This window comes from Lissotriton helveticus, chromosome 9, assembly GCF_964261635.1.
Source record: "Lissotriton helveticus chromosome 9, aLisHel1.1, whole genome shotgun sequence".
Classification (NCBI taxonomy): Eukaryota; Metazoa; Chordata; class Amphibia; order Caudata; family Salamandridae; genus Lissotriton; species Lissotriton helveticus.
The window spans coordinates 624,822,281-624,846,414 of NC_136070.1; the positions used below are offsets into that span (position 1 = coordinate 624,822,281).

At 44.8% G+C, this 24,134-nt stretch overlaps 1 protein-coding gene across 1 annotated transcript in view; it reads left to right on the forward strand.

Annotated features, from left to right (window-relative positions):
- Positions 1-24,134, forward strand: part of LOC144781704 (cytochrome P450 2C5-like) — an 852,328-nt gene that overhangs the window by 549,684 nt on the left and 278,510 nt on the right. The window contains exon 5 of the mRNA XM_078660680.1: positions 2,931-3,107. Within this exon, the coding sequence (XP_078516806.1) occupies positions 2,931-3,107 (177 nt within the window). The remainder of the gene's footprint in view (positions 1-2,930; positions 3,108-24,134) is intronic.

Sequence of the window (24,134 nt, forward strand, 5' to 3'; positions counted from 1 at the left end):
CTGCTATCCGCAGTGTAGATCGAAGGCAGTAGTCGACACAAACATCGAGGAATGCTTTTTGTCACATACTTTAACAAAATCTGAGGACAGAGTTCATTTGTCTCTGCCTTAAATAAATTGAGACTGAATTCAATGTTGTCTATAGTGCTGATGCGAAACTGGTATCAAGTTGTAAACTCTGCTGACCACAGTGTAGATCAAAGGCAGTAGTCAGTACAGACACTGAGGAATGTTTTTTGTTGCATTCTTTAACAAAATCTGAGGACTTAGAGTGCAATTGTCTCTGTCTTAAATAAATCAAGGCTGAATTTCATGCTATCTGTAGTGTAGACCCAAACCTGAATTCTAGTTGTGAACCCTACTGTTCGCACTGTAGATCAAAGGCAGTAGTCAGTACAGATATCGCCGAAGAATTTTTGTCATTTTTTTTAACAAAGTCTGAGGACATATAGTACAATTGTCTCTGCCTTACATAAATCAAGGCCAACTTCATGCTGTCCGTAGTGTAGATCCAAAGCTTAATTCAAGTTGTGAACCCTGCTGTCCGCAGTGTATATCGAAGGCAGTAGTCGATACAGCCATTAGTCTGCGGTGCTGTGGCGCTGAGTTCGCAATGGGCCTGTATTAAAGAAGGCACGTGGTCATGGCGGCAGCCACGTGGCAGAGTGAGGATCTTCTCTGTGGCAGAGTATTTTCTCTTTGCAGAAGTGAAACATGCCCAAGGCGTAGGCTAATCATTTATACTGTTAAGCTGGAGTTACATACGTTGGAAGAGCCCGCTCCGCTTCTGCTTCAAGGGGGGGAGACAACACAGCTACATGACTGAGATATTCCCCAGAGTCTGAGATAATATGGTTGCGTCCACTGTGCAGTATACTACAAGTATCAATAGTATATCTACATGCGGAAATGTTTTTGGTTTGTATAGTGAGTTGTGTATAGCATATCACCGGTAGTGTTAGCATTGTGTACATTATTGTTGATGTGCGAGTTCCTTCCCTTATACATAGTTGATTGCCACATCTCTGAACATTGAGCTAGTGTGCTGTTGAGGGGATATATTATTTTGGGAAGGTCCGTTGTCCTGTTTTGCGCTGCCTCTTTAGGTAGTAGAGGGGGAGGAGGGGTGGTTGTAGTGATGGTGGCGCTAGGTGTTGTGATTTTGTTGGGTGTTGGAAGTGCATAATTAGTACCTCGATTACATATTTGTCTTTAGATATGGGTGTGAGTTGGATGTAATTCACACAGTACATAGTCGACATCCCTACACTAGTTAAATGTTGATAATAATTTGTTAGTGGTAAATGGAACTATCACCTGTTTTTTTAGGTAGCATTGTAGATTTGGTTTGTTGTTGAAAGTATGGGAAGTGGTGTTATTTTTGCTTTTTTTCTACGAGAATGCCTAGTTTGCCTATTATTAACGTAAGTTGTGGTTCTGGTTTGTAGCGATTTTCTTGGAGGAAGGAATGAATTGAAGAGTGGTAATATTTGCAGATTTTGCTACGTTTTGAACGGGATGATAATTAAAAAAGATAGAAAAAAACAGATATGCTTAATGAACACTATAATTAGGAATTATCATTTAAAAAACCTTTGAAATTCACTGTAAAAACCATAGGTTTCAGGCAGGTCATAGTTAGGAATTAACATTTAAAAAACCTTCGAAATTCACTGAAAAAAACCATAGGTGTCATCAGTGATGTCATTTGAGATGTCATCAGTGATTTCATTGACCATGTTATGAATGATGTAATATGTGACATCATCACCAGTGGATTGCGGGCACAAGAGTTACAGTTAGTACAACTAACTATAACAGAGGAATTTCAATGGTTTTGTATGAGTGCAATGTCCAGCTAACTATAACACCCCTGAAACCTATGGTTTTTTCAGTGAATTTCTAAGGTTTTTTAACTGATAATTCCTAACTATAACCTGCCTGACACCTATGGTTTTTTTCAGTGAATTTCAAAGGATTTTTAAATGTTAATTCCTAACTATGACCTGCCTCAAACCTATGGTTTTTACAGTGAACATATATATATATATATATATTTGCAACTCCTGAGTCAGATTCCTTTTCCCCCAAGGATGGAAAATCAGGTACGGACCACAAACAGCTTCAGTGAGATGAGTGCTTTATTATTCAGAGGATCTCCACTGCATGACGCGTTTCGACCGGGTTACCCTGGTCTTGATCACATCATACATATATATTATATATGTATATATATATATATGTGTGTGTGTGTGTATATATATATATATATATATGTATATTCATTCCACACCCATTGCGCCAATCTCCCCAGGGGACATCGGGACACAGGCACCAAGCATATGTGCAAATATTTTGTTTTAACAGTCTTCCTTTTCGGCTAAACCTGGCCTTGATCACATGATGCAAACACAGTGCCCTCAGTGTTATTGAACGTGCTCACGTGCATATGAATTTCATGAACATGAAAAGCAGACTTTAGCAAGATCGGCTGAAAGGACATACATAAAATGTGATATTTGATTAGTGACATTAATACACACATGTTACATTCTAGCTAAAAATTAAGTAGCTCTTCTATAATACCTGTTCACTGGTACTTCTTGTCGTTAGTGCCACTGTGAGCTTATTAAAGCACCCTTGTAAACATGATATCCCCCTTAAACTTATATCCATATTGCATGTCATATTGTAACAAATGCAAACTTTCAACCATCAACTTCAATTGATTTGTTTAATGTGTACAAATCATGTTCAAAAGGGAAATATATAATCAAGGCATGCACAGTCAAGAGGGAAAACAATGTTGACTATGGTTAATCAAAGCCCTCCTGAGTTGCACATGAACCCAAGCTAGGACCATGAAAAAGAGAATAGAGATGATTGTGTAGTGATTAGTGAAACTATTAAGCACTCTCCTCTTTTTACAGCTCTTTAATCTCTTTCCAAGAATTATGCGCCTGTTGCCTGGTCCTCATAACACGCTCTTGCGTAATGCGAAGGTGGTAAAAAGATTTGTGAAAGAGTACATTAAAGAACATCAAGAAACACTGGATCCAAACAATCTCCGCAGCTTCATTGAATGCTTCCTCTTTAAAATGCACCAGGTAAGTCCCCAAAGGGGACTCCACAGAGCCTTCACCTGTTTATCTTCCATCCATGTCATTGTGTGTCCATCTGGTATAAAGTGATCTGATGTATAAAGTCCAGAAAAGTTGAAGTTTACAAAAAAATAAATGTCAACAATCTCTATGTCTATCCAATACATTCAATTAAGTTTATAAACGTATAACGGATTTGTGCTTGCTTTCAAAATCCATTCTAATTTCTGCCAAAACCATCTTGATTGCCTCATTATTTTCTGTATTTATCCCTAGATCATCCTTTTTGTCCTTAGGGGATTACCACTCCCAGATCCAAGACAGAGCTAACAGGCACATGCATCAAGGTAGGATTTTGCGAGTGGTTAATTGCGATAATTAAGGAATCGCAATTAAGGACTCGCAAAAGCCTATGCATGTAGGAATCGCTATTAAAATAGCGATTCCTACACATTCCTTATTAGCGACTCACAAATTGTGAGTCACAAATAAAGAATGGCTTCCCATTCATTCCTATGGGCCTACAGGCCCATAGGAATGAATGGGAAATTGCATGCGCAATTTGTAAGTACCAATAGGTCCTCGAAAATTGTGCATGCAATTTCAGGGTGCAAGGGTGTCAAAAGAACACTCTGTTGCATCCCCTGAAATTGATCTGTGCACGTATGTTACCCATGCACATGACCTAAGAGCATGTGTGTGCGCAACATGAAACTTTGAAAAATGCAAAAAAGTGAATTTTTCAAAGTTTTTGCAAATTACCATGAAGTTCAACTTTATGGTAATTTGAGCCCCCTATTAGGGAAATCACCATTTATTTTACTTTAAAGCATTGCATTTAAGGAATCTCGATTTGCGATTCCTTAAATGCAATCGCAATTCATGTAATCACAATTTAGAGATTACTTAAATTGCGATTTTTGCATTTGGGATGATGCATCCCAAATGCTAAAATACCAGTAGCAAAGGGGCAGACCGCTTGCGAGCGGTTTTTCTTTTGATGCATGTGCCTGTAAATACCTTCAGTGGCAAAAACTGCACCTGGTGACTGTTTAGAGATTTTTCTGTATGTTAAGAACTGACACCCATGTTAGAGAAAAGAACATTATCTCAACCAACCAGCAATATTTGCAGCTGTTGAATGATTTAGGGCCTGATTTAGAGTTTGGTGGATGTCACAAACATGCCATCTCACGAATGCAATATAGCCTATGGCACTTGCAATACAATGGATGACATTTCAATCATCTTTTGATAAGTATCCCATCTGCCATACTCTAATTCAGACCCTTACCCTCCATGGTTATGGTGTAATTATTACACTGTGATCTAGTGTTTAGTGTTTTCTTCTTGAAAGAGGGGATAAAGGAAGAGAAGAATATGGTCAGCATGTATTCTGATGTACTGTGGGAGGTGAAAAAAGGTCACAGAGATATTAGTATTAGGAATGCACATTTTGTTTTATCTTTGAGCCATGTCTGTGGGGCCTTCCCAAAGGCATTACTTGTTCCTTTCCTTTAAAGGGTAAACAATGTTGGTCAGCCCTCTGCTTCTCACTCAGCGTTGTGCTGCTGTTTCACTTTTCATATTGACAAAATACACTAGTCAATTGGTACATCATAAGGAAAATAAGGTAAACATTATTAGTGAATTTGCCAGTCAGGTATCCCCACAAGTGCACAAGTGCATATATACTGTCAGAAAAACACTTCCATAAGACCCTTGTGTGAGGACCTGTGCTAAACGTGAAATCCTTTTTGGTAGATTTTCTCAAGTTGAACTACCTTACAGGGTGCCACAAAAAAAGTTAAATTTGAAAATGTTCAAAGTGTAACAAACCTTGTATGTTTGTTAAGCTCTTTTAAGAATGTAACAGCTAAGTAACAAAAACGCAAACAGAACTATAGGCCACGTCTTGCAGCTCTTTTCCTATACTTACGGTGAGTTAGTACATTCTGATAACAGTATGGTCAGACTACTTGAATATGTCAAGTTGCAGTTTTGCAGAGAATGCCCCCGCTATACTGTATGGCTAGTCATCACCATACTGATTATAGCAATTTCACTTGAAAATAGCACCCATTTGTGTATGGTTAGTGACACAGAATAGATTACATGCTCTAATCTCCTCCACTGTATTGTGTAATCTCTTCTCTTTTGTACAAAAAAGCCAAAATAATCGACTTTGTCAATAATTGTTTGTAGTGGATATGATCCCTTGATTTACTGCCCACATTATGATGCATTGCTTTGTAAAATTAACTAGGCATGAAGGTCGTGACAGTTTTCTGCATATTCCTGGCATTGCATGGATGTGGAATGGATCTACAGGACAGGAATGCATTTTGGTAGCTACTCCAGATGGCCACCAACGGTGTATGTACAAGTAGCTACTGTGGAAATAAAGTGGTTCTATATCGCTTGTGATACCTTTAGCTAGTCAGTGACCTTAAGACAGAGGTCTTCAAACTTTTGAAGGTTGAGCCCCCCCAGCTGAATTTTTTTAAATGTCGGGCCCCCCCACCACCTGACAGAAATTTCTGGAATCTGGTACACTACATAATCGACTGCTACCCACATATCCCGGGCCATATCCGGCAAATAATGTTAAAAACAATGAGTATTTCCTCCTTCTCCATGAATTCCCTCACTACCACTCACCAAGAATGCACCTCATCTCTATAGCACCTTTCTGGCAAACATAACTTTTTTTATAGTGCTCCTCATAGTTTCATCATACTCAGGGGCATATGTACAAGCCCCTATAGACACCACACCATCACTTTTTACGACGTTGTGGTGGCGATAGGGGCATTGCCGTATTTACAAGGCAGAGTTAAGCCACTTAACTTGGCTTAACGCTGCCTTGTAAATAAGGCCCCCTTTCATGCTATGCTTAGCGTGAAAGGGTGGGCAGTGGGTGTTGCGGTGGGCGTTCCACTACAACAGGCAGTGATTTTGATGTTGCGCCCTATTTACAAGGGCAGCGTAAAAGTGAGGCAGCGTTAAAATTAAGAACAGGGAGAACCTGGTCTTAAGCTGACGAAACTAGGAGAAATGCATTATTTCTCCTCATTTTTGCTTCATCCATGTGTGCTGCCTTGTGCAGCACACATGGAAAAAGCAAAATGCCTTGAATTTGTAATGTTTAAAAAAAAACCATTTTGTGATTTCTGTGTGTGCTGCATTAAGCAGCACACATGGAAGTGGGACAAATGACATTTAAAGATGGTTTATGTACAGGAAGGTCCCCCTCCTGTACATAAACAATCTTTTCCCTGCACCCAGACACCCTTGCACTATGGTGCAATGGTGTCTGGGTTGGCGCTACACTGCCGGTGTAATTTAAAAAGCAACATTGTCGCCTTTCTGGGAAGAGCTGTCCCTCCCTGGACGGGGTTAAATTCTGAGAGCTGAAATGATTCAGCTGAAGTGGGAGGCAGGAAGCCTTCCCTGCTAAAACTGAAAGCAAGTAACAGACATTCATTTCATCTGCAGTGTGAGTCAAGGAGTCTCCTCTGCTATGAAATCGTTGCTTTCAGTTTTAGCAAAGGGGGCTCCTTGCCTCCCACTGCAGCTAAAGCATTTCAGCTGTAGGAATTAACCAGGATAGCCCGCCCCCCCTTTAACCCCGTGTGTGTGGCAGCCTGGATGAGACAGCTTCCCCTGCGCCGAGTATTTCACAGGTCTTAAACAGACCTTTTTCTTGTTAATGCGGCTATAATGGTTTTCACCCCTTCTTAGGGCCCCTGCAGCTCCACTCTGCCGTTTGTTCATAGAACCAGTAGAGTACAAAGGTGAGATTTTAGGGTGGAGTGCGCGCCCCCCCCCTGAGACGGTGTCGGGCCCCCCCACAGATTGAAGAACTCTGCCTTAAGACAACAGCCCTTAGCACATTGGAAAAAAGTTAAACCAAAAAGTCCCTGAATACAAAACATTTTGGCTGAAAAACTCACAGTGTCTCTTTTTAACTGTATGGATTAAGACCACTTGGCATCACCGACTTCTTAACCATTGTGTTCACCCTGAATTGATACCTAGATCCCTTCAATTGTCATCTGTTGTTTTTCAGTGGTACTTTACTTTTTCTATGAGCTTGTTGGAGTGATTCTGTTTGGGAACAGAACTATGCCTGGGTTCACAGAACATCAGTAAGTAGGAACTGAGTCTCCATACCACATCAGTACCTTTGGGCCCGAATCCATATTAGCTCAAATGTACCTTACCACTCCTCTTAATCTTTCGGGTTAACGGGTAAATTGGCACTCCAGAACATAACACTCTAGTCCCCTTAGGGAACGGTGGTAGCAGGTCATCAAATTTCATTCTCTGACTCATGCATGTTCATAATAAACAGAAATGAGGCACAGAACTGTTTAAAATATTTATTGAAACTATTGTGCTCTATTATGAATTATCTGTGCTGCAACTAGAAAACATATAAAACTTAGTAATTTAATTAGCATCACTAATAAAGTATACACAATGAAAAGCCCTATCATGCAAGGTCATATTGATAGGCAAGATGGCGGCTTGTGGATAAACCAGCGTTATGGCTTCGTGCTCCCAAGCTTCAAAGTCCTCCGAAGCTGTGATTATGTTGATGGACGTCATCCCTGGCCTTCTGCTTGTTCTCTTACCTCGTCTGTGGGGGTCCCTGATGGTTTATCAACGACGTCTGGTCTCTGCTTCGGCTGCTGGCTTCAAGGTCAAGAGCCGGCTGCTATGGATGTGCTGACTGGTTCTCGCTGAAATTCCCGATGCCCTTATTGGATGCCAGCATGAGGCCGCTGCTAGTTCAAATGAGGCAGACAGAGATCCTTTGTGCAGCAGCTGTGTGAGAAGTGGATGGTCAGCGGCTCTCTGGTCGTGCTCCGAATCAGTCATTGGGGCAAAGGATGGCATGTTCCTGCGGCAGTAGCTACTTAGTTGCTGACTGTTTGCTACAGGTACCACCTCTCTTGCTGGGCTGCCCCTTTGCAGGATACACTGTTGCAGGCTGGATGCTTCACTCTATGCTTACTGACGATTGAGGTGCCTCAGAGGAGGAAGGCATTTGAGTGTACAGTGCGATGGGCAGTGATTTTAAGCAGGATGCCAGGGAAGAGTGCTCCTAAAAAGGGGGGTGATGGGGAGCAGATCCCCTCATGCTTTTCAGGCTTTCCCGTAGTTGGAGAGGAAGCGTTTGTTGCCTGGTAAGGGGGAATGATAGCACCAGTTCTCGCAGTGGTTTAATGGGGGAGAAAGTTGTCTCCTGCCTCCACTCCTACCCCTCTAAAGTACAAGATGGTGTTGAGGTTTCTGATCAGAAAGATCACCCTAGATATATCCCTGATTGAAAAGGCACCTGGAGTCACTGTTGCATCAACTGGACCAGGAAGGGACAGCCTGGTACCTTATCTCCTGCAAACAGTGGATGCATTTTTGATAGTGGGTTCACCCTCCCTGTTGTAACTATTATGCTGGCCAGAATGAGGAGCAGATGATTATTTCGGGCACTGGGAAGCTGATCCCACCGATTCTCATCTTACCTCCTCAACTGGTCCTGGTCCCAATTTCCGTGCCTCCTGCAGCTAAGCCTTCAGTGCTCAGATTCTGTGCCCTGGTTGCTTGGAGCCTGCTGCTACTGGAGGGGATGGCCCTGAGGCCTTTTTTTCATTTTCAGATCTCTATGACATTGATTTGGATGATGGCCTCGAGCAAGCAAACCCTACAGTATTGGCTTCTAATGTCTGGAATGAGCTTGCCACGATTATATCTGGGCACTCAGTTCCTTCTACTTTGGCAGCTCGATCAGGGGGTAGGGGTGATGGCCCATTTGCAGCTTCAGCTGGGGGTCTGGTGTAAGCATGGGCGTAAAATCCGCTCCGCTCGCGGATTTTTCGGATTTTCGGCAAATTCGCAATCCGCGAACTCTCGCGAATTTGTCGAAAATCCGTGAATCCGCTCGCGGCGGATTTTTTGCTTGGTTGCGGCGCGCGGCGTGGTGCACGGCGTTCACTTTCCGTCATTTTAGCGTTTGCCGAGTTGTTTTTCTTTGCGAGTGACGCGCCATTTTAGATCTTGCTGCGTGTTCCCGCGGGAGTTTGTCGCCCGCGAATACGTACTCGCGGCTTGCCACCTTGCACAGCACACCTCGCGAGAGTTCGCAATTGCGAACACGTAGTTGCGGCGGAAAGGAACAATCTCGCACTTGCGAAATAGAGATTTTGCAATTTCGCACAAGAAAATCACCAGCAAACAGGATAAACCTTCAGAAAATTATGATTTTTATCAGAATCACTCCTCAGGTTGACATTTGCATGGCCTTTTTTTTTGCAAGGAGTCCATTTTGGGGGGGGGGAGGAAGGAAGTGCCCCACAGTCTCCAACTTCCTGTTCCTGTCCAGCAGGCTCCTCCCAGTGCTTTGTCCATCTCCTGGTCACTTTCATTTGGATCTGGAGCTGGAAGGATTACTTTTTGTGGGTGCTGCTGGATATTTGGATTTGAGGCCTTTTTGACTGTCTTTGGATCACTTTTGGATTAGAAATCAACTTTCACAAGTAAGTTTGTTTGGGGCATTACAGTTGCTGCAAGTACAATTTTTGAACTTTTTCAGAAAATTAAATAAATTATATTGTGGGTAGCCACAGTATCCAGTAGGGCCAGGGTTGGTTATGGGTGCATGATACAACTGTTTTGTTGAATTTAAACACCATTGAGGCCATGGATGGGCTGGGATTGTGCAGATTTTATTGTTTTTTGTCGTTTTTTTGGGCCTGCTGGTGTGGCCCTTTGCCCAGGGGTGGTGAGTGAGTGTTGCATGGGCCTAGTCTTTCTGTGGGGTGTCTTCTTGAATTTAAACATAATTGAGGCCATGGATGGGCTGGGATTGTGCTTATTTTATTGTTTTTTGTCGTTTTTGGGGGGCTGCTGGTGTGGCCTTTTGCTTGCCCAGGGGTGGTGGTGGTGCATGGACTGAGTGTGCCTGTGGTGTGGTCTCACTCTCTTTGATGTAAACATCATGGATGGCATTGGATTGTGGTGATTTCTGGCTGTTTTTCTGTTTTTTGTGGGTGTACTACTGTTGATGTGGACTGGCCATGTGGGTGGTGGTGGTGGCCATCTTGAGTGCTGGCTGGTACAGGCAACATGTGCTTGGGGTGTAAGGGGGCCATTTTGAGGAGAGGCAGTGTCTGAGGCCTGCACTTATTTTGCCTACTTTTCATCCCTTATGCCCAGGGGTAGTGAGTGTTGCATGGGCCTAGTGTTTCTGAGGGGTGTCTTCTTGAATTTAAACACCATTGAGGCCATGGATGGGCTGGGATTGTGCAGATTTTATTGTTTTTTGTCGTTTTTTTGGGCCTGCTGGTGTGGCCCTTTGCCCAGGGGTGGTGAGTGAGTGTTGCATGGGCCTAGTCTTTCTGTGGGGTGTCTTCTTGAATTTAAACATAATTGAGGCCATGGATGGGCTGGGATTGTGCTTATTTTATTGTTTTTTGTCGTTTTTGGGGGGCTGCTGGTGTGGCCTTTTGCTTGCCCAGGGGTGGTGGTGGTGCATGGACTGAGTGTGCCTGTGGTGTGGTCTCACTCTCTTTGATGTAAACATCATGGATGGCATTGGATTGTGGTGATTTCTGGCTGTTTTTCTGTTTTTTGTGGGTGTACTACTGTTGATGTGGACTGGCCATGTGGGTGGTGGTGGTGGCCATCTTGAGTGCTGGCTGGTACAGGCAACATGTGCTTGGGGTGTAAGGGGGCCATTTTGAGGAGAGGCAGTGTCTGAGGCATGCACTTATTTTGCCTACTTTTCATCCCTTATGCCCAGGGGTAGTGAGTGTTGCATACTTGCATGTCCCTAGTCTTTCTGTGGGGTGTCTTCAATGTAAACATCATGGATGGCATGGGATTGTGCTCATTTTTCTGTGTTTTGTCGATTTTTTGGGGTGTATAACTGAACTGATGTTCCTCTGTCTTCCATTGCTTTTAGGTGCACAAGAAGACTCAATAGAACCACCAGTGCCAGGAAGAAGTCCTGCAGCGGTGTGTGCAGCATAACATCACGCGACGTCACGTCTGGACACAGAACCCTCTGCAACTCGTGCAACTGCTGCCTGCTGACCTGCTCTGAAGAAGATGGCCCCAAAAAAAGTAACCCGTAGCTCCTCTAGCAAGAAAGGTGCCAGTAAGGAGCAGAAGAAGCAAGTTACCAAGGACACTGGTGTGCCGCCCGCCCCTTTTTTTGGGAGTAAAAAGAAAAGTATGCCTGCAGCAGCTGCAGCGGGATCTGCTGGGGACTAAGCTGGCAGCAGCACCCCCGCTCCATTGGGCTTAGTGCCACCACCACCACCACGCCAACTTAAGTCCAAGCCCTTGAGTGCTGCAGAGGCAGCCAGTATACTTCTTCAATCACCATCGACCAGTGATGTTGGCTCATCGCAAGAAAGCAGCAGCAATGTCCCTCAATCAACACAGGTTGTTGTAGCTCATCTGACGAGTGTTGAACAACCACAGCCGCAACAACAATCACATGTGCAAGTACAAGCCCAAGTACATGTGGAAGGAGAGGCAGCGCAAGGAGATGCGCAAGCAGAGGTGCATGGAGGGTCACAACAAGTGCCCACAATAGTTGTTCCTCCCGAAGTAGGGGCACATCAGGAAATCGACAATCAAGGCGAGGTATCATTTGAGGAAGCCACTCCTCCTGATGATCCTTCATTGTCTTCCACACCCCTAGCAAGGAAGAGATCAAGGGTGGTGTCTACATCCTCTTCAAGCACACCTCCTTCTGATGATACGGATCAAACTTGGGAACAAACAAAGGTAGTTAAGCGTAAAAGGAAGCTCGTCCAAAGTCTCAGAGTTATGGAGTGTGATGAGTCTCAACAAGAAGTGGCGGATACTGCTGCTGATGAAGACTCTGCCAACGACGACCCAGTCATCATAAAGGTCACTGCAGCCCCAGCGGGCATGCAGCAAACAGACATTTTGACCCTAGCCCGAAGAGCTGCTGAGCGTGATGATGATGTTGTCGATGAGGAGGCAGTGGAAACACCACAATCATTGGAGTTAAGTAGTACACCAACTCGTCCCGCTTCCATATTTCTTTCGGGCAAGAAGAGACCTCCGTCAACCTCGACCTTAATTAGTGGCGGTGAAAGTGCAAAACGTACAAAAGTTGGGCAATCCACATCCTCCACTTCATCTGGCATTAGCTTCATGACCACCACCACCAGTATCGCCGCCTCCTCCATGTCCCACAGACACTTCAAGTCCCCAGTTTGGGACTTCTTTACTGTTTGTCCAAAAAATCCAAAGTTTGCCATTTGTACCATTTGTAAGCAAGCAGTTAGTCGTGGTAAGCCAGGTACCAACTATGGTACCGGAGGCCAGAGAGGTCATCTTAGGAGACAGCACACTGTCAAATGGTTTGCGCACCTAGATGCGATCAAGAAAGGCCAAATTCAAGGAAACGTTGATGTTTCATCTGATGATGACGAGCAGGAAGAAGACGTGTCAAACACTTCCCTTACACCCAGTACCCCTGTCAGCAGCACACCCAATGTGAGGCACACTAAGAGTGTTGGAGCGAGTGAGACACCAACGCACAAAAGTTCACCAGCGAGCAAAATTGGGTCAACGAAGTCATTATCAGCCCGTAAATGCTTGGTCCAGGGCAACATTAGAACAATGCTTACTTCAGACGTGCCATATGAACGCAACCACCCACTGACGCGTCTGTATAACACTAAGCTGGCTAAAATGCTAGCTGTGGACCTTCTACCTTTTTCTTTTGTAGAAGCGGTAGGTTTTCTTGAATTAGTGGCAACGCTCTGCCCTAAATGGAAGGTTCCGAGCCGGTTCTATTTTGCCAGAGTTGCGGTTCCAGCACTACATGAAGATGTGCTGCAGGCGATTGGGGCAGCTTTGCAGAAGAGTGCTGTTCACACAATACATCTGACAACAGACATGTGGACCAGTGGCGCAGGCGCTGATTACATGTGCATCACTGGACACTGGGTCTCTTTTTCAGGTGTTTTAGCAAAGCTAAACGCAGGTGTTGACCCGGACAAAGTTTTCAAAGCTGCTCGGAAGCATGCAACACTAGCCATGTTTGGCTTGGAGAAAAGTCACACAGCAGAAAACCTTTTGGAAGAGTTTAACAAAAAGGTCTTGAAAATGCTATCCCCCCTAAAACTCAAGATTGGTTATGTTTCCACGGATAATGGCGCCAATGTAGTAAAGGCCATGCAGAAGGGTGACCATGTTAGAGTGCCGTGTTTGGCGCACTGTATCAACCTGGTAGTTCAAAAATTCTTGAGTGATAAAGACAGTACAGCGTTCGAGGTAATGGCCACCTGCCGCAAAATGTGCAACCATTTCAGCCATTCTTTTAAGGCCCGGAAGCATCTGCGGAGACTGCTATTTCAACGTGGAATGCCAGTGAAAGCACTCATCCAGGAGGTGGCAACACGTTGGAACTCAACCTTCTACATGCTTGAGCGTCTGTATGAGCAGTATACGGTACTCGATCACTATTTCTTCACAGAGGCTACATCTCAGAAGGAGGACCTGCGGATGAGTGCGGCGCAATGGGACATAGTTAAAAGCCTGACAGACATGCTTCGTCCTTTTGAGTTCTTCACGCGTGCAGTCAGCCAGGAGGACTGTAATTTGGGAAAAGCTATCCCATTGTTGTGCATGCTGGAGCACCAACTGATGGCGGTGTCTTCTGAGTTTGAAAAAGATGTACAAAAAAAAGACCATTTTATTTTGTCTGAGAAATTATTAGAGCGCCTACGTGGTGATGAACGTCTTCAAAAGATCAAGTCAGATCAGCATTACATTTGTGCTACTATTCTGGATCCACGCTACAAAAAGGGGCTGGCAGGCGAAGCATTCTTTCCTTTTGCTGATGCAGATGTTCAAAAGTACAAACATTGGTTAGCCTGGTCAGCCAAGAGGTTTGAAAAAGAACGGCAGGTTATTGAAGGAGAAGCCAGTACATCAGCATCAGCATCAGCAGGCCATCCCCAGTCACAAGAATCCACTTCTGCACCTGTGGCTGGGGCACAAGTGACCTCTCAGCCGTTAAAGACACCGGCAACTGGATCATCTGCACCACACACAACAAAAACAGTGGCTGTTGTAGAGGATTGGCTAAGTTTGCTTGGGTATGGTTCTCGAAAAAATGTCACAGCCACAGCAAAAAGTAAGCAAAGTGGAGGAACCGTTGCTGACCTTGAGTCGATGGTGCAGGACTATCTGAATGACTCAACAGTGGTCTTTCTTAATGATGAGCCATTGCAGTATTGGCATGGTAAAAAACAATTGTGGCCACAGCTCTTCAACCTGGCTATAAACTATTTGTCTTGCCCACTCGCAAGTGTGTCTTCTGAACGTGTTTTCAGTGCTGCTGGTGGCATTGTAACTCCCAAACGGAGCCGCCTCTCGCCCAAAAATGTGGAGCGGCTGACAATGATCAAGATGAATCAGCACCTCATACCACCAGATTACAAAGTACGAGAAAGCACGCCGCATGAAGACGAGGAGGACGGCAACGTAGATGAGGGGATTTGTTCTCTGTTCGGTGTCACTGACCTCATCCAGCCTGAATTCGCAGAGTATGATGACGAAATCTTGTTCTTATTCCCTGACACCGAGCCCTGAAAATGAGACAATCAATCAAGAACTTTCTTTTTCGTCCTTATTCACTTTTATTCCTGTGTGCTTTGTGTCTCTCTTTCTTTGTTTTGCACAGTTAATTTAATTCAAACTTTAATCACCTAATCCCAAAAACAAGACCATCATCAGAACTGTCTTCACTTGTTTGCTTATTGATTTGAAGGTGCCGCAGTCTACATTCCTCAGGTTCACAAGTTCTGAAGAACATGCTCCTCTATCCTCCTCCTCCAGACTGCGATTTCCCTCCAAGCAGAGTGCTGGATTACGCCCAATGAAGAAAGACTCAGCACTTGTGGGGGTGTTGTACTTCTTTGCGGGTGAGTTGACGGATTTGGGCCCATTGCTGTGAAGCTCTAATAATGGACAAAAGTGTTTTGGACCAAATATGAGGTGGAAATTTCTTGCCGTTTTTGCTGACTTGCTTGCCTTTGAGGTGCTCTTTGGCGGGGTTCCGGGTGTTTGTGGGTAATTTTTGGTGTCTGTCGAAGCACTGATGCGACATTAATCTTGATTGCATTTGCTTTTCAGGAAATCCGTGGTGGAAAACAGGAGTTATGATGATTGATGATGATGACCTAGCTGAACAGCGCCGCATTTGGACCGAAGGCCGAGAGATATTGTAAGTATGAGATTTTGCTTTTTCGCTGTTTGGGGGTGTTGTCGGGTGCTTTTTTGCGGGTGGGTTGGCGGGTCTTGCCTGGGGCATTCCTGGGAAGGTCTAATACCGGATAGAAGTGTTTTGGACAAAATCCATAAGGAACAGCCTTTTTTTTGCTATTTCTTCTGACATCTTGCTCAATGTAGCGTTTTGGGGGGCTTCCTGCTGTTCGTGGGTGGGTTGCAGCCGGGGTCTCTGTCTTGTCGAAGCACTGCTGCGACAGTCTAATCTTGATTGCATTTGCTTTTCAGGAAATCCGTGGTGGAAAACAGGAGTTATGATGATTGATGATGATGATGACCTAGCTGCACAGCGCCGCGTTTGGACCGAAGGCCGAGAGACATTGTAAGTATGAGATTTAGCTTTTTCGCTGTTTGGGGGTGTTGTCGGGTGTTTTTTTGCGGGTGGGTTGGCGGGTCTTGCCTGGGGCATTCCTGGGAAGGTCTAATACCGGATAGAAGTGTTTTGGACAAAATCCATAAGGAACAGCCTTTTTTTTGCTATTTCTTCTGACATCTTGCTCAATGTAGCGTTTTGGGGGGCTTCCTGCTGTTCGTGGGTGGGTTGCAGCCGGGGTCTCTGTCTTGTCGAAGCACTGCTGCGACAGTCTAATCTTGATTGCATTTGCTTTTCAGGAAATCCGTGGTGGAAAACAGGAGTTATGATGATTGATGATGATGATGACCTAGCTGCACAGCGCCGCGTTTGGACCGAAGGCCGAGAGACATTGTAAGTATGAGATTTAGCTTTGTCGCTGTTTGGGGGTGTTGTCGGGTGTTTTTTTGCGGGTGGGTTGGCGGGTCTTGCCTGGGGCATTCCTGGGAAGGTCTAATACCGGATAGAAGTGTTTTGGACAAAATCCATAAGGAACAGCCTTTTTTTTGCTATTTCTTCTGACATCTTGCTCAATGTAGCGTTTTGGGGGGCTTCCTGCTGTTCGTGGGTGGGTTGCGGCCGGGGTCTCTGTCGAAGCACTGCTGCGACAGTCTAATCTTGATTGCATTTGCTTTTCAGGAAATCCGTGGTGGAAAACAGGAGTTATGATGATTGATGATGATGATGACCTAGCTGCACAGCGCCGCGTTTGGACCGAAGGCCGAGAGACATTGTAAGTATGAGATTTAGCTTTTTCGCTGTTTGGGGGTGTTGTGTCCAGTGTTTTTTTGCGGGTGGGTTGGCGGGTCTTGCCTGGGGCATTCCTGGGAAGGTCTAATACCGTCTAGAAGTTTGTTGGACAAAATGCATAAGGAAACACCAGTTTTGGCACTTTTTGTAAGTTAGGGTTCGTTAGGGTTAGCCCTAGCAGCAGGATTGCATGTGTTTCTGGGGGTTCTATTGCAACGCGGTTCTGTTGTTGTAGAGCACTGTTGGAGCGATGCTGGCTATGGATACTTTTGCTTGCTTGCAAGTGGTTTGAATACAATCCACGGTCTGTATTTGGGCCTACTGTTACTTTCAAAGTACGTTTTGTAAACATTTTTCTGCTAGGCATCGTTTTTGGAGATATGATTGGGGTTCTTCTACATTTTTGCGACTGGCTTTAGTAAGGGTCTTGGTGGGAGCATTGCTGGGAAGGTCAAATTTTGTTCTAAAACACAGTAGTACACCTACCTTGAGGGGAAAGATCCGCTATAATATTTTGGCCATACTTATTGATCCTTAAAAAGGTGACTCAGACAGAGCACGCAATTTCAAAAATATTGTACTGTCTATTAGGGAAATCAAAGTGTGACTTTTTGCACCACACAGCGTACATACCTTTTATTTATTTATCAGTGGTATTGTAATAGCACTTCCTGTTTTCCGTTCAATAATTACAGGCCGGGTTTCAGTCAACATCCGCCAGGCAGGCAGTGGACAGGGTGTCTTCTGTCAGTGGTCACCACATTGATGGACGAAGCGTCAGCTGGAATGGAGGAGTGCCGCCAATAAGAGGAATTGTTTGCTGCATGCAACTTACTTACCAAATTCAACAGGACAACTCCAACAACATACGCAATACAGATACAGTATCCATTGTTGTCTTTTATTCTATGAGTGTGACTGCATGTGCTTACCTTTAGTTTGTAACCAAAGATTGTCTGTATCTTCAATTATTGTTTGTCCATGCTCTGCTTTTTTTTTCTTCTCTCAACAAAACCTACCCAAAAAGAAACCCCCATTCCCATCCATTTTACAAACCCTAACCCTCTTCCCCCGGGCTGTGTTGTTTTGCTTGATGTCTGACTAAAATGACATCAATAATTCCACACACTTGCTGGGGAGGATAAGGTCATAGCAGCAACAGGCTGGTGAAGGAATACGAGGATATCTTCTAGACTTACTCAGCTTCAGTACTATATCTTCTAGTAGTAGTAGCCAATGTCAAATAAATTCAATGCAAGTACTAGTTATACTTGCAAGCAAATACTTTACCATTTGTTAGGCTACATTATGGCACTGTTCTAGTGTACTGTCACCTGCTATTTTCTCGATCGTACCGTAACCGTTGTAATGCTACAGTAAGGAGGACAAACAAGGTTTCGTTTTCTTTTTTTCCATAGGCATGCAACTGCCACTGTGTCACACCACTAGTACCACCGCAATGAGGAAATGTCACCCGCCCAGGATTGACAACGTTAATCCCCATTTCACCTGGAGCCAGCCCTGGGCCTAGCCCTAATTTCTAACACAAATTACAGGTAAGATAAGCGTTTGGTGGGAGGTAGTATAATGGAGTATTATTTCGGAGTAGACAAGAGATTGACGGTTGTACTACTAAAGTCCTGCGACTGTTCAGGAAAACAAAGTTACTGTTACACCCCCGCCCCCCACCCACCAGACTGAAAAGCAGTAAAAAACAGGTATGGTCAGATAAAGTTTAAAAATATATTTATTTAGCCCTAACAAAATAATCTCCCTCACCCACCCTAACCCCAACGATTGTCTTTGAAACGTCCCAAAACTACCCCAACTCCCAAATCCCACCCCCCAAAAGTCTATAAAAAAAGGGCAAGGGACACTCCACTACTGGAGGGTGCTGGTGCTGGTGCATGATGCGGCATGGGCATCATACTCCTTGCGGAGGGTGGCAAGCTCGGAGCGGAGGCCCTTAACCAAGTTCTTATACTTTAGGACCTCCTGCTCCAGGTTGGACATGCGGACTCGTAGGCGGCGTTGGCGGTCCTTGCAGCTCCTGTGGGGGGCAGCTGGTATTTCGGTTGCTTGGCGGTGGCGGTCGTCTTTCTTAGCCCGGCTCGGTCCCGCTGGCTTAGTCACGGAGGAGGATGCAGTGGTCACAGTCGAGGATGTCGTTGTTGCCCCGCTCGACTGCGTGTCCTCCTCCTCCTCCAGGGCCACCAGCCGCCGATATTCGGCGACTGTGGCCTCCAGCCTCCGTTGCCGGGCCAATCTAGCCTGCTCCCTCCTTGTTGTTGATTTGGAAGGAGCAACTATATGAAGAAAGAAAGACATAGTCTGTAACCAATGCTCCTTATTAATAACACAAAGTGATTGAGCCGAAAGTTGGGTCACAGAGTACAAGTAGCAAATTGAAAGCACAGTACATAACTATTGAGGACAGTATCTATGTAACCTCCCACTTCTGCATCCTTGCTCTAACATTAGTGGTAGTTTAATGAACAAATTCTACGACCACTATGGACTTCCATTACAGTCGACTATGACAGTACACCAGTCTTATTCTTCTTCTTCTCTCTTGTTTAGGGAAATTGGTACGTTATCTTATGCAAGCCGGCAGAATGACATGGACAGCACAGTGAACTTGCACCCGAGAAAAAAAGTTGCACACCATGATGAGTGAGACAGACTTGCGTTACTGTACCGGTCCAGTACATGCAGGTGGTGAAGCTATTACTTTTCTATTACGGGTGGCACTGAGAATACTCTGTTACAAGGGCTACTGCTTAATTAATTTACCTTTCACCCTACAGTGCAAATGAGTACTAGAAAAGGAAAATGAAGAAGCTAACTAATTTGATTATCTATCACTTCACATGGGACGTATTTAATGACAGATGAGATGACTTTAGGTGCTTTGCTTAATATTGAGTGAACAGTGATACACCCACACATGAATGACGTACTACAAGTAAACTAAAGTTATTAAGAGAGGTACGAAGTGTCCACCGTAATAACCAGATATATGCTGTGAATGCAAACGCAATACAAAGTACTGCTACTATTCATGGTAGTATTGGACACATTTACAATTTATTTTCCTTGCCTTCCCTGCACTGGAACGGACGTGCGGGTGCGGTGGTACATGCTCTTCAAGGTAACACTTACTTCACCTGGCGACCATCTACTCTCTCTAGATACACATGTGCTATCTAAGAGTCAGAGAATACCATGCTCCAGGCATCCATTCAGTCAAAGTATACGCACACATACAGTTTCTGTTTCACCCACCCAGGCTGCTGTCCTTCCACCCATCCTTGCTTCATCATTGACCCAGCCATGCACCATACCATATTCTTTCCTTCCCAGCCACCTCGGGGGCCAAGCAAACACATATCGTTCTTCTTTGCCAGCCATCATACAAGTTCGCGTCCCACTTACTTACACCCTTCTTTCGCTTTTCGTTCATCCCATCCATCACGTTCGTCTAAGAACTTATTGGGATTCTTCTCACCAAAAACTTCACAGCTAAGTCGAAGTACATTTCGAGGAGGCTACTACCTGGTTGATTTGTAATTGTAATACACCCGTGCAGAAAGCACACTATGCAGTCTTCAATCTCAATAAGTAAGGAATATATAGCTTACCTGTTTCCGCCACCACCGTTTGATCCCCCACTGGAACGTCCGCCGGCTCTTGCACCGCCTCCTCCCCAGAGGCCTCCGAGTCCTGGTCCAACACAGCCACCTCCGCGCTGGCCCCGTCACCAGATGTTACACCTACAAAGTACATTTAAGAATGTTAGAATACACCACTCACTACTATATAATATTTGGTCTAGGAGAAATGTTAAAAAAACAGAATACAATGTAATAATTTGTGACTGTCTACTCCATAGTAAAAATGTCCCATTTTCCAGGGAAGGCTGTTGTCTTGCTGCACTTTTATGCACAACTGATGAATGCTTGCTTTTGATTTTTAACACGCACCACTTTTTCTCCTAACAGACAGAAGCTTGACTCCTAAGAACACGACCAGGATCAAGTTCAAACCAGGTGAGAGCTCGGCTCGACCACAAGAAATGTGTCCAATTAATCGTCAGCACTAACCACTTTTCCGTTTTCAGTTAAATAGTTTTATGACAAAGTAGATTTTAATAAATGTGTTTACTTTTAATAAAGCTTTTAAACTTAAATAGACTCTGTGGTTTTTGTTCCTCTAGACTAGAGTGGATGAGCTAAAGGTTTTGGAATTTTTGCAAGCATGAGTGCCTCTGACACTTCTTGACTGTGCTGTGACTCCGTACTACTCTCTTGTCCTGCGTACGATAATCTTGGGATCATTGGGGATCTATAATCGGTGACTTCGCGAGCTGAATGACTCTGCCACACTATCTAGTCAGTAAGGAGACAGTGCATAGAGGTATTGCTGAATATAATGGGAGTCCAATGGAATTGCCAAATGTCCAATCTTAGTTAGCTACACAGACAGACTAATAAGAATAGTCTAGTAATACCACAGGGAGTCATATTCGAGGCAGGATAAGAATTTATATCCAGTCTACAAGAAGATCAAAGACGATTTAGAAAAAATCGAATGAGGAACGCTAGGACAAAATAGGTACTGTTTATTAAAATGTAAACTTACTGGGGCCAGCAAAGGAGCCCTCGCCTGCCCGATCCTGGCCTGCATCCTCAGCACCCTCCTCCTGTGTCCTCTTGCCCTTGGGGGGAGCTGATGTACAACATGAAAGAAAGAAAATCCAGAAAACATGGATGAGATTTTTCAACCAAATCAAACATTTCAAAAGAACAATAACAAAATATTTTGGAAAATTAGCAAATAGATAGACAACTATTCCACGGGATCTATCTCATGTGGTATACTACGTTATTCGTATTGCCTGATTTGCGGAACGTTGACTTAGAAAGTTCCTATGTAACTCAATAAACAGACTACTAAAGAGGTTTGCCTAGGCCTGGCACTGCAGGCAGCAGTGCGCAACACGCGAAGTGACAGACAAAGTCCATCCTGCTTGCAGATCAGTGAATACTCAAACTATCAATCCACCCGCCACCACCGCCACTATTTCTTCTTATAGCCATGTGTCTAAAGGAAGGACTGGACTTCAGTCTGTTGGGGCTGATTTAGAAGTCCGTTGCGGAAGTTGCGGCTCATTTTCCTCCATTGTTGCGTGCCTTTTGTGACGCAGCGGCAGAACAAAAGACTCGCCATGGTGTTGGTGCGGCGTATATATTAAAAAAAAACACATATGGGCATATGGGCGATGCATCACGTTGTAAAGCCCTGCGCCATCAGGGGGCGTTCCGGCGCAAGGGAGGGCGTACCTGCGCAGGAACGAATCCTAAAAGTGGCTGAGGGAAATCTACAAGATGTCAATCAGTCACTTTTAGGACAATGATGCATGACTCAAACCCTGCGCGCTTGAAGCCGACGTACGGCTTGATGCAGCATTGGGGAGATAGGGTACCCCAGAGCATTGCTGGAGCTGCGCCATCGTTGGCACGCAACTCCAGCAATGCGCTGCCTTTACGGCACAGATGCGTAAGGCTTCTGTGACGTTTTGGGCCAATGGGTGGTGGTGGCATGGCACACAATTACTGCCGCATCCCTGCTACTTTGCAGGGATGCGCCGGTAATTGAAAATATGACCCTTACTGTCTAGCATTACGCAGTTCTTTTCTTTACACTACACTCATACATAATTTCTCAGGCCAATGAAATGCTTCTGAACACAACATACAAAACAAAGAAGCATAGTAGCAAGCAAGGCTACTGAGAAGGAGAGCAGTGCACCTGAAATGCATAGAAGATTTTGAAATATAATTTACCTCAATGTAATCGGCAGCATTATTGCTCTTGGTAAAGAACAAAGATTTGCAAATAACAGAGCAGGATAAAACAGAGTAGTAAATGTACTACTACTACTACTCACCAAGCCCGGGGACCTCTACGCCGAGCGCGTCCAGCAAGTCCCGCTCCCGGTCCATGACATCGGTCCAGCGGTGGGTGGCCTGGTTATATGTGCGCCGGACCCCAGAGATCTTGTACATGGCCCGGCACACCTTCTCCCACCGCTTGCGACGCTCCCGGATGCCATAGCCAGTCGCGATCTTGCCGCCTCCCAGGATCGTCTTGGGGAGGCGGCGCTGGACATGGAAGATCAGTGCCGCCACTTCCTCCGCGCTGAAGATCTCCCTCGGGACCACTTGCTCCCCCCTTAAACGCCCGCACGGGAGCCGGGCACGGGGTGCGGGACCCTTCCCCTTCTCAGGGTGCTTCCCGGCTCCCTTTACCATGGTCTGGGCAGAAATAGAGTTAAATGATAAACAAGAAATAGAATAGTGAAGAAGAAAAGAAAAGAGTTTAAAAAAGTAGTTTAAAAGTAACTAAAAGCTGCAGAAAACACAAAAATATAGAGCTAGAAAAATAGAGGGATAGATAATAAGTAAAATTAGATCAAAAAAACTTCAAACAAGCAAAGGATGGCAGAGATTGAGAGAGGATAGAGAAAGCATGCCCAGAACCATAGCAATGAATGAGAAACAAGATGGCCGCGCCCGTTCACGACCGCGTGCGTAAGTTCGCGCGAGATTTTCCTTGCGAGTACGCGCGAAATTGTACTAGCGAGCAGCACACTTTGCGAGATCACACATAGCGGGCGGAAACGGAATTACGTCACGCCAACAAGATCGCCGCGCCCGTGTACGACCGATAGGGTAACTTGGCAAACGTATAGCTAGAAGCGCCTCGCGAACACGCGCAAGATCACGCAAACATACACGTCGCAAAAAAAACAATTTTGTATTCGCACGTATTCGCGGCTTCCGAAATCGATCTCGCACGGATTCGCGCCCCAAAAAACGCGCGAAATTGCAGAAAAAAACGATTTTAGCTAAACTGAAAGCAATGAGCAGGTGCAAAAGTTCAAACTTAACATTAGTAACATTCAAAGTAGTGCTTCCTGATGGGCCCCTCCAAAGTTTGCAACTATTCTATGACCCTGCTATGACCCAAACAGCAGGCTCATAGAATAGCTACAAGTAGACCATAAAGGTCCTGTGAAAAAAAAAATTCACTGCAACAAAAAGCAAATTACAGATAAGGAAGGAAGCAGGTGCCAGCCAGACTGGAACTTTCAAAATTACTGACACATTAATGAAACACAAATTAATTGATGGCAGTTGAAGAAGGGCAGGTGTGCTTGCTTTTTTCAACCACCATAATCTACAGTGATAAATAAACCTAATGGGTGGCAGTGAGGATGTACCAGAGGGTGGCATGGGTGTCCCAGAGGGTGGCAGTGGTGAAACAGAGGGTGCTGTGAACCTGTGATGATAAACCAGACGTTGAAACAACATAGTTGCGGCCGTTGCGAGCCGAAAAGTAAGTTCGCAATTGCGAACTTGTCCCAAAATCGGCGCGAACGCGCGCCAACACAAAAAACGGGAAAATCCGCAAATCCGCTAGAGTTCGCGGATCTTCGCGGATTGCGAATCCGTCAATCCGCAAGTTCGCGTACGCGAGATCCGCTAGATCCGCCCATGCTTAGTCTGGTGTCTGCAGTCTTT